The 11,202-nt window shown below is 42.5% G+C and overlaps 1 protein-coding gene and 1 long non-coding RNA gene across 2 annotated transcripts in view; both read left to right on the top strand.

Annotated features, from left to right (window-relative positions):
• The window catches only part of aqr (aquarius intron-binding spliceosomal factor), a 42,007-nt gene extending 33,996 nt beyond the window's left edge, over window positions 1–8,011 (top strand). The window contains exons 33-36 of the mRNA XM_044047387.1: window positions 2,379–2,464; window positions 5,863–6,037; window positions 7,037–7,147; window positions 7,381–8,011. Coding sequence (XP_043903322.1) covers window positions 2,379–2,464; window positions 5,863–6,037; window positions 7,037–7,147; window positions 7,381–7,647 — 639 coding nt within the window. The 3' untranslated portion in view covers window positions 7,648–8,011. The remainder of the gene's footprint in view (window positions 1–2,378; window positions 2,465–5,862; window positions 6,038–7,036; window positions 7,148–7,380) is intronic.
• Window positions 8,012–8,220: 209 nt separating this feature from the next.
• On the top strand, window positions 8,221–11,202 carry LOC122782841. The gene is made up of 2 exons (XR_006361981.1): window positions 8,221–9,187; window positions 10,596–11,202. It is a non-coding gene; the product is annotated as an uncharacterized LOC122782841 (long non-coding RNA).

The following is an 11,202-nucleotide window of genomic DNA, read 5'->3' on the forward strand; positions in this document are numbered from 1 at the left end:
TTTCCTCTCTCCTTACTTTCCCTTACCCACATTCACTCACTGTTGTTCTTCAAGTCTTTTACACGTTAAACAATGTCACCGATATGTTTTTCTAGGCAAAGCAGAAAACTATAACAAAAAACACAGAGTAACAATGTCATAGAGTCACTGCAACGGAGAGCGGCAGCTTGTTTCCAACTCAACTCAAATTTTATTTATGGAGCATGTTTAAAACAACCGCAATTGACCTAAGTGTCTAAGTACAGAACCACATCATTAATATAGCAAGACATAAAACAATGCAGTACATAATGGCAGCAAACAATAGGAATACTATCTATATGTGTGTATATATATGTGTGTGTGTGTGTGTGTGTGTGTGTATGTATATATATATATGTATATGTGTGTATATATACATATACATATATATACATACATACATACATACATACATACACACACACATATACTATAGGATTTTTGGATTGTATCAGATTTTACAATTTTAGCTGACCAATATCCAGTGATTTTGACCAGTATCGGCTAATCCATAAATGTACAGTGTCTGTCTGTGAAGTGGATACAAGCCATGTATAAAAGAAAGACAAATATTGCAGTGAGTTGCTGTTTGTTAATTATCTATTCAAAGAGCAAGCAAAGGATCCCTCCATCATTTGTGCAAACAGATGCTTAAATCATTGTTTACCCCATCACCTGCACTGTTAAATGTTCCTTCCTATTGCTGTGTGTGTATTTTGTAATGTGCAATCCTACATTGTTGTTTTGTCATTGGGTATATTCCCTATTCTGACAATTGGCCAGAAACTGTGCTTTGTCATGTTCGATGTCCTGCAATGTTTAGACATAAAGCCTTATCCCGTGTGCTTGTGGTCTTAGTCAGCATGCATGCCCAGCAATAAAGTGACAGGGGTGACAGATTTGCTGAGATGAAAGATAGTCTGAAAGAGAGAGAGAGAGAGATGACAGAGAGAAAGGGACTCTTGTGGGAAAATGCTGAGCAGCCGAAAGGTCACGACGCTGAGCGTCGGATCCAGTGTGTCTGACAGTGTGTCACAGTGGCTAAAACCAAGCAAATGTCAACAGCCAGCACACTTACGGTCACAACTTTAATTAAGAAAGGGCAGTTAATCACCAGTCACAGTCCCACATTCAAATGAACACATTAGCTCTCAGCTGAATCGCAAACACAGCAGTTGGCTTATATGCAGACAACTGTAAATTTGCATTAATCTTTATTTATTAGTTTGTGCATTTTGGGCCAAGTCAGTTGGAGGTAAGGTATATTATTATCAACTCAAGGGTAGTATTTATTAATTTGGGTCTGTAATAAAAAATGTATCACATACATGCAAATGCTTCACTCAAGTCTCAAACCAGAGACTCCCAAATTTAAATCTGTAAGTCTTTTTAAAATAACCCAGTATATCTTGTTTTCCTCTGCCTGTTGAGAACAAAATGAAATAATCAGCCAGTCTGACTTGTGTACAGGCATGTGCCATGCAAGAATTACTGTTGGCCATTACCTGGGAGACATTGTGTCATAGTTTAATAATTCTCATATAAATAGCTTATAATAATACGACCCAGTATGGGTGTGTACACGAATACAGTCTGTGCTGCAAAGTGCTTCCTTGAATCCATAGACATGCATATCCCACAATGATGTGACCTCTGTAAATCACTCCCTGGAAGATGTCTCATAAATAATTTAACTCCATGCAAAATGCTATACCATGAAGACATTCTCCATCAAAGATTCACTGTCTGTGCACTTGGATTAACCCTGTTGTTTTAGTTTTAACCATATAGTTATACACTGGTAGTGTAATCATTTTATTATCTAGAGTAAAAAGGTCTGCTGGAGTTCGTCTTTGTACACATACCATATGCATATCGCTGATGTTTGACAAGAGCATACAACCCCCAACTCTGTCATGCTATTGTAAAACCGACATATCGTTGCCTCTAGTGCTGCACCTGTTCTGCATAGCAACAGAGAGACCTGAATAAATATTGGTGTAGTTCTTCAATATCCCCATTGCATTCTCTTTCACACATTCACACTTACTCCTCACATTGCATTCCATTTTACCCAAAAGGGGAAATTATAGGGTTCGTTAAATGGAGTTCCAGAATCTCTTAATGTTGTATTAGCGAATGTGAGACGACTATGACTGCAGGATTAATTCAGCATGTGTGGTTCATAGGTCTTCTCAGCAAGACAAAAATAACTGGAAATAAAATGACCGAAATCAGGTTTGCACGTAAAAAGAACATTTCAGCTAACTAAGCAACATCAGCACATATTTTGCAATGTGTGGGTGGTGGGGTTTTTTCTTTTTTTGAATGATTAATATTTTTGTGTGGCCATGCAGGTGACGACAGTGGACAGGTTCCAGGGTCAGCAGAATGACTATATCATCCTCTCACTGGTCCGCACCAAGGCTGTGGGACACCTCAGGTAATTACTTCAACGCATGCCAAGAAGAAGGGCTGCTGTTCTACTGCAAATGTATCTGTGTACTAAAATACAACACCCAAGATAAACATCCTCCAGGAACACAGCACAACACAGCATAATGTAGGCACTCTCTTAACACGGCGGCTCTCAGTTGAACACAGACAGTGTTTTTATGTCCTTTGGAGAACCGTGTTGAATAGTTACACATCACATAGCTGAACTATGCATGAGCTGAGGGACAGGGCCATGTCTGTGGCACTGACTTTACCTCTTCTCCTGGTTAAGAGAATATCAAACACTGAGATGTGTTTTTATCAAAGGAAAGCTATGTAACAGTGATTAAGACACATTATGTTAACCAAACTGCAGCAGTGTTTTTTTTTAATTCTTTTTATTCCATACACCATTGTTTTCTGCTTAACTATGCTCTCTTGCTGACCTCTGTTCAGTATCCTCAACTCAGTTTCCTTATCGCTCTTCTCCCTCTCCTCCTAACTGTTGCTTCCTTCCTCATTTCCCAGAATTGATTTGTGGTGAAATGGCCTTTCACTCCTGAGCTGCCATGAGATCCTAATGAGCTCTCCACACTTAATACGCTGCATGTTTTAAAAACCAGACGATTGAGGCCAAAACTCTTCCACAGTTCTTAAGCTTGCCTTGCTGGCCTGTGGCTATGATGTACAGTAGCTGCTAGTGGAATTGCACTGTTCACAGTTTTGTCACAGATGTACTGCCAGTGCATTCATCTGTCCTCACATTGGCCGGTCAAATGGGAGCACCAGTGTGAAATAGAACTCGTTCCTTTTGTAGTTAAATGTACATACTAAAACTGACCATGCTCAAGTGTGTGTGTGTGTGTGTGTGAGCAGAGAAGAAAACGCTTAAAGTAACGACTTGATGTTGCTGGGAATAAAAAGTGCAGCTCAGCCATGTAAAGTGGTAGTTTATCTTGCTGGTACGACCTGCTCTGCTCTCAGCATCATTCATTTGATCTTGTCTCACACTGGATATTACACTCTGCTTTGTACACACTCAAATGCATCCCTGTAACAGTTATTGCTACATTGTAGTTGTGCGATGGAGGGGATGGAATTTTCAGCCCTGATTTATCCAGGGTGGGCCCTAAAAACCTAATTTTGCAATTGTGTGATTCCTTGTGTTTCTCAGCTTCTACATGAACACATAACCTTATATTGAAGCGTCAATATTTGTGTTAACTTTGGTAAATGCTGCTTTAATTTACCATCTCCAAGCAATTTGAAGCTCTTGTGACCACTGGTTCCCATTATTGAGATGTTTAAGGTTCATGAGAACCAAAGCCATCATTCTTTGACGTGGATGCAAGCTTTTACACAGATTTAAATGAATGATTTTATGTTTAGTCCTGCTCTGTGCACAGAGGAATTCCCACGTGAGAGAACAACTGTCCCACAAAAAAGAAATAACTTGTTAATCCAGTATTTCAGTTTTTGTTTTAACTTCAAGCTATAATGTGCAACTTTTCAACATAAACAAATGTCCATTACATTCATCAGGGTAAGGAATTTAACCGCGGTTCTCCGAAACAACTGTTGAAAGAACAGTTGGAATGTGGACGTAGTGTTGACCTTTCAGAAAGCTCTGCAGACACACCAAAGACTTGGAATAATTCAACAATAGCAGTGTTTTGGCGACAGAAGTTACACACTGGACAGTTCATATTCATTGATATTTTGGTGTCTCTGGCACTTCTGAATGGGTTGTTTAGAGGTTGGAAAACCATTGTGCTTTTCACTTACTTGGATCACAGTGGTATACCTCGGGCTTTCAACCCCTGCTGCATCTCCCCTATTGGCAATATGTTGCCATGACAACCACAGAGAGACCAGCTGACCCTTGCTTTGGCAGGAGTAGCCTTCCTGCTGTGCTGATACACACAGGCACACTCACATGTGGGAAGACACACTTCGACATGCAAAGCACAGATCCTGACATTCCTTGACAAGTGCACACACACGCACCCAGCACTCATCCATGTCACACCACCACCCAGGTGGGTGTTTTCTCACTTGTGCCATGTCCACAAGCTATTGGGCTTTGTGATTGGTTCCTCTCCTCCAGATGCTTTGCCCATTGGTTCTAGGCTGTTGTAGACTGTCTCTGAGGAAATATTGTGCTTTTAACTTTGCTTTTTTTGTCTATGCAATATCCCTCGTTTCAAATGTACAGTAATTCCCAAATAAATGTAATAATAAATGTACAGTTTGTAAATGTTAACTCAGCCAGAAATGGCGCACAATGGTTTCTGTAAGCCTTTTTTTTTTTTACCCCGCTGCATATTTATAGAACTCGTATTGCAAGAATTAATCCTCTTACTCTCTCAAACTGCTAGGGTGGACTCCATATTCCACTTTTTTTTTGAGCTGCATGCAAGTGTGCATGTGCACAGTATGTAAATGTGTATTTATAAGCACATCTGTACGAGCAGGATTCAATGTCAAATTCCTCTACATCAGCCCTAAGTGTGTTGACAATATCTCTAGAGCTGTTTGAGTAAGAATTGCATTGAAATGCTCTGTGATCGTCCCTGCTCTGTGCGCCAATGGTTTTATGTCGTACTTTAAATTTGTAGGCAATTTGGATGGTCATTTTGTTTCCACGGCTCTATTACTGTGGCCCGTATAAACACCTAAAAACGCACTAAACAAACATTGATCACTAAATGGTTGACGGGCATGCTCGTCGTTGGTTCACTTTGTGAAACAAATTATTTTCATTGCTTGTAGCAGCCTCCTAAAACTATCTGCCTCACTTCCTGACTGTGCACTGTATGCAAAATTAATGCGGTATGATAGAACACAGTCAGTGCACATGTATTATGAAAATAGTTTCCATGCACAACTGAGTGTAGGTGAACGTTGAGGTCACCGTGTGTTACAGTTCATAGCTTGCTGTGTGTATATATTCAGTGTTTTTAAAACTACTTTTGAGGAGATAAATAACCACAATGTTTTTTACTGCAAGTCAAGCAGACTCCTCTGTGTCTAATCTCTTAATTCTACTGGATGTCAAGAAAAACTGCCACCTCTTCCTCTCATTGTTTGCTGTTTATCCCTGCCCTTTGCCTCCCGTTCCTTTTGTTTCTCTTTTAGCCTCTGTATGTCCCCCCCACTTCTATTGCTGCTTATCCTTCACTAAAACATCTCTCCTCCTACACTTGGCTGCCTTCTTCTTCCCAATCTTCACTGGATTGCTCCACTTTGATCCTGTTACTGTTGTTTTTGTTTCCCCCCCACCCGCACACCTTTTCACTTTTTATAATTTCACGTTCTTCCCCCACCTCTGCCGCTTATCTCTAAAAAAAATCTTTCTCCCAAATTTGTCAAACCAATTTTCTACTTCTTGTCCCCCCTCCACAGGGATGTGAGGCGTTTGGTGGTGGCCATGTCAAGAGCCAGACTGGGTCTGTACATCTTTGCCCGAGTAGCACTGTTCCAAAACTGCTTTGAACTGACTCCAGCCTTCAACCAGCTCACTGCCAGACCCCTGCAGCTGCATATCAGACCACACGAGTACTACGGCCAGGAAAAGCCCGTACGTAAATACTCATGCATGCTCATGCCTGTTTGCTAAAGCACAATATTTTGAACTGAGCTTATAAAATTGTTGCCCTCTTCAGCATCCCCCACCTCCCCCCATGCCACTGCTGACACACACCCCTGACTGTCTAATCCAGCCTCTATATTCTGAATGGAATCTTCATTCCTCTTGGTTCTCTAAATCTTACTACAGCTTTAGCCACAGGCCCTGGTCTCTTAACATCATTCTACACAAGCCTTCTACAGGCATGGGAAACACAGACTCAGCTATAATTAACCTCCAAATGTCAGAAGGCAAAACAACTCTCCCAAATCCCACCAGGCTACTATAAGACGGCTGTTGTCTGGACTTTGTGTTTCACTGACTGGCATGTGTGGCAACAGAGGGGTCAAAAATACCCCAGTAGCCTGTGACACTTCCTCCGACACTGGACTGTTCATTCCCATGAGGGACAGCTGTTTTGGGCACACACACACACATGTGGCCCCCTCTATCAGTGAAACCCCTGCTGCTTCCATGAAGATGCAGATCAAAATTGTGTCTGGTATCACTGGAGCCGACCTGTCACGAGGTACTTAACAGCGCTGATTCAGGGGCAGTTACAAAAATAAAGGATAAAGCGTTCTCCATATTCGACACACACATTTACAGCACTATTAGGGAGTACAGGACAGATGGTAAAACAAGATGTCTAATCACATTCACGCAGTGATGTTGTTGTTAATGACGCCAATAACGTCACACCCAGTTAAGTTTTACGGCACTGGAGCCATTAATGCACTCAAACTGACATTGTGTCCACGGGGCCTCTGTGAGCATCGCCCCCTTTATTCAGGAGGTAACAACCCAGAATGAATATTCTTCACGCCTTCCTTTCTTATTTAGGTTGAATGATTCTACATACTAGTGCTGGGCGGTATACCGGTTCTTCCCCTCAGCTTCTTGCAGTCTTTCTGTTACTCACCCTTTATTTGGTTTGTTTCTGCCTCTCAGAGAGATGCCTCAGGGCAGCCTGACCAAATTCTCAAGAACATGCCAGAGATGGCCAACCTGGTGTACAATATGTACATGCACATGATCCAGACATCCCAGAAGCACAGACAGGTAAGAATAACTTTGAATTTTAAGTGTCAAAGATGGGATATAGTTCTATAATGGTCAAAACAACCGTCAGTACAATACAGTGCTGTGTCATGGTAATATCTATAAAAACTGTTATATTAACTGTTCCTCTCTCTCCCTGGTCTCTGTCTTGGTAATTTGTAAGCGAACTGTTGGAGCTGTACATGTGGAGAAGACTAACACTTGTATGAATACATTTCCCTTTCCCCGTGTAGCAGCAACAGCAGTCGATGGCTTTGCCTCCGCAACAAACAAAGACAGCTGCTGCAGTCGAGAAGGCACCAGCGAGTTCCGAGGACCAGCAGGAAGAAACACCCATGGAGCAGGAAAAGCCAGAAGGAGAGGCGGCGAGCTCTGAGCCAAAGTCTGAGGACACCAGTCAGAAGGAGGAAAATACTCCGAGCCACGCGAAGATGCCGGAGCATCCCGGACGAGACAGTGACAGCGAAGAAGAGGAGGGTGGCGAAGATCAGGAGAAGTAAAGAATCTTCATATGGGACTGCTGTTTAAATTTAACATGCCTCAGCTATTGAAGGGACCAGGGACTGTCCTAAAGACAAGAGGTAGTGATTCTGAATTTTTCTAGTGTCAGAAGCTAATGATGTCTCATTTTCTACAACATTCAGTTTTGTATTAAAAAAAAAAAATGAAAAACCTTCATTGTCCGTGACATGTTTTTAAGAACATTTGCACCTTGAGGTCTCTAATCTTCAGACCTCACACACTTACAGACAAACACAGTGTAAAAGTTGATATGATATGTATAAGCCATGTTAAATTGCTGTCATGACACTTCTATCCATTTATCTGTTTCCCTTCTCTGATTAAAACACAACTCAGATCTGATTGGCTAGGCCTATTCCCGCTGCACAAGCTGCGACTAAGCTGCAATTGTAGGTCAGTCACTTCACTCAAGGGCCCGTGTGCATGCTGGGGGATTTCAACATGCCCTCTGGATGTACACAGTCGCTCAACTTGCAAGCCTTAAAATCTTCTGCCATTCATATCCTTTGAGTGGCACAGTAACATCACAGCGCTCCACACAGCAGCTCGTATCAGCCGGATGACTGGGTCGAGCTTTGATGGCTAGATTAAAATAAAGAAAGGTCATTCAGAAGCCAAGTTCCACACAGGACTAGACTTTGTAATTTTAATCTAAATCCACCCAAAAGTCGAGAGGTTAACGCAGGCCACAGCCCTGCAGGCAAAAACACAGACGGGAAATGTATTCATTATCATGCACCAGAGGTTGATTGTTACATCATACCTCAGGCAAGCTGAGCAAACGGGTCAGCTGCACAGCTGCTCTCGCCCGGCCCGGTCTAAAGACCTGATGGAAAACCATGTGTTGATGGATGTGGAGAGACACATTTTCTGCATTCAGTCAAGTGTGGTGGAGCCCTGTTCTGTCTAACCCGCTCTCTCCCCCACCCTCACCCACTCTGAAATCTTCTGACAGCACGGTACGGTGGGTCGAGCCTCGCACGAGTATTTTGTAGAAAGCGACGTCTCTGTTAACCGAGGAGAGGATTAGAATGAAAGGTCAGATTAGGGAGATAATCTGTCAGTTGAGGCTGCACCAGTGAGTCACTGACAAATGTTTTAGGGCAGGGAGCCCACAAGACTGACTCATGTTCTGCATCACATGATCCTTATCTATGTCATAATCTTTGACCGTTCACGCAACAGACGTGTAAGAGTAGCTAGAAAGTTTGTTTTTCCCACTTTACATTGTCCGACAACTCGTGACACGGAGCATGCCGTTTCACGAGTCACATGAATATCTGCCTTGTTTAACAACATCCTTCCTCTCTTGAGCCTTGCACTCACTAACTTTGTTTTCCTCGCTTCGACAATTTGGCTGCCAGTTGTTAACCTTGCAGCAAATTAGATCTAACTGGTGGGAAGTGGCCACGGTTCTCTGGACGTCTCGCACAGGAACAGGGGCATCGCAAGAAAATAGCTCCCAAGCGAGGAGGAGAGCAGGAGCTGTCTCACACCAGAACCTTTCCTCTGCTGAAGGTGAACATGTCTTTTATAGTCACACGACAGGTATTGATTAGGTTAATGGTTACTTGAATCTCACAGGGACTAACAGCATGCAGAATAACTGTAGGACTTGTTACTTCATTAACATGTTTGCAGCTTTTAACGTTTGGTTTTGAAATGAGTTTATAATGGAAAATGCCTTTTGTTCATGTGTTAATTAAAGGAGCTGACAACTGGGATGTTAGGGAAGTAGTGATTGTTTCATGTGAGTTTTTAATGTCATTCTACTCTTAAAATGTTTGCATGTTAGCGGCTGACATGTTTGATTTCAAGGGCTTTTCCTAAAATCATGGGGTTTACCATGTGACGTGCTCATGTTGAATGTGTCATTTGTTGCCCAATCCTCCACGACGGTTAGGACACAACAGGAAATTACACACATAACGTCTAGAGCAGTAGCAGTAGTGAGTAAGTCGTTCCTCAAGAAGACACGCGTGACCATTTTAACTAAGTTAATATTGTCCACTGTATGTTATAATATCCACTGTATGTCTATTTCTATCTATACTACGCATACAATCATCTACCGAGTATTCTCACGTTGCATAGCAATCCAATTAGCAGTTGTTCATCACGGATAATACAATACGTGTGTTTTATTCCTTAAAATAGCAGCACATGATAATTCTGTCCGCCGTTCATTATCTGTGTTGACAGATAAAGTAATGCTCATTATGATCTCAGCCAACCTCAGCTATTAGTGGGTGACTCAGGTGCCAGCGCTGGTCTTCAACACTATGTAGAAATGGGAGCCCCTGCGCGGTTGTTATTGCTCGAGGGTTGCCAGCTTATCATGCTTTGTTAAGACCGCTCTCTAATCCTGACGAGCACATTCAGATCACCGACAGGACACATTTCAATCTGATAATCTGTCACCGAACAGGCATGTCTGCTGACGAGAGCACAATCGGATGCTGCAAAGTGCAACTATTGGAACTTCAGTGTGTAACTTTAGGGGATTGTTGTTGTTGTTGTTAATTATTATTATGTCTTTATAAAGAGAAATAATGCATTATTTGTACGCTGTGTCCCTCATCTGAAAACGGGCTTTGTCAAGCAGTACTAGACCAGACAGAGGGAGAATGTGTGTGTATACAGCAGCAGAGCAGGGGCCAAAGTGGGAAAAGAAGCCTTTACCTCATTGAACTGCTGAACAACCGGCAACGTTTGTGTAGTTGAATTCCCTTGTTTGTGTTTTCATTCGTACTCCGGCCTGTTTGCAGAGTGCTGTTTTGATGTCGCCTCCATCTGCCCATTTTGTGCTACAAAGAAATGACAATGACAATGAGTCAGAATTGTGTGAACTAATTTGACAGTACAGTTCACAAACAGGGACTTAATCCCTTTGAGTGAAATCTCTAACATCCTGTTTTTCTTTAAGTCCAGAATGGCCTCGTGTATCTGGTGCATCGTCTGGCTGCTGATTCTGCTGTGCTTTGGCTGGCCACTCAGCATCACCTTAGGTGGTCTCTATGGCCTCATTACCCCGCTCACCACCTGCCTGGGCCTGGACCGGCTCTCTGATCTGCTTCTGGAAGGAGCCAACCTGGGCCGAACCTGTGCCAATAACATGAAACATGGCAAGCCGCTGTGTTAACATCTGCCCCGAGTGACCGGGAGCGAGCGACGCACGACGGCCAAAGGCAAGATGGGTTCTTTTTCTACACAGGAAATGCTTCACTTTGTGGAGAACTGTTCACGTCTGTTAGTTTGTTTGTGTGGAAACCTCCTGAGGTCGTTGGCAATCACTGAGAATTTATGTAACATAAAGGTCTGGAAAATGGATTCCTCTCTTCTGTTAACATGTAATTAACCGTGGATTTCACATTTTTTATGGCTTTGTTTGGAGGGAAATAGGTTCGCGTCATTTGCGATGACCCTGCGCGGAGAAGATAAGAACGGAAATCGCAGTTTAACAATGAAAATGCTTAGACTTGTAAATGACTGTATGGGAACTTATAATGCGATTAAACCTGCTTTGAACTTGC

The sequence above is a fragment of the Solea senegalensis genome, linkage group LG16, assembly GCF_019176455.1.
Source record: "Solea senegalensis isolate Sse05_10M linkage group LG16, IFAPA_SoseM_1, whole genome shotgun sequence".
Taxonomy (NCBI): domain Eukaryota; kingdom Metazoa; phylum Chordata; class Actinopteri; order Pleuronectiformes; family Soleidae; genus Solea; species Solea senegalensis.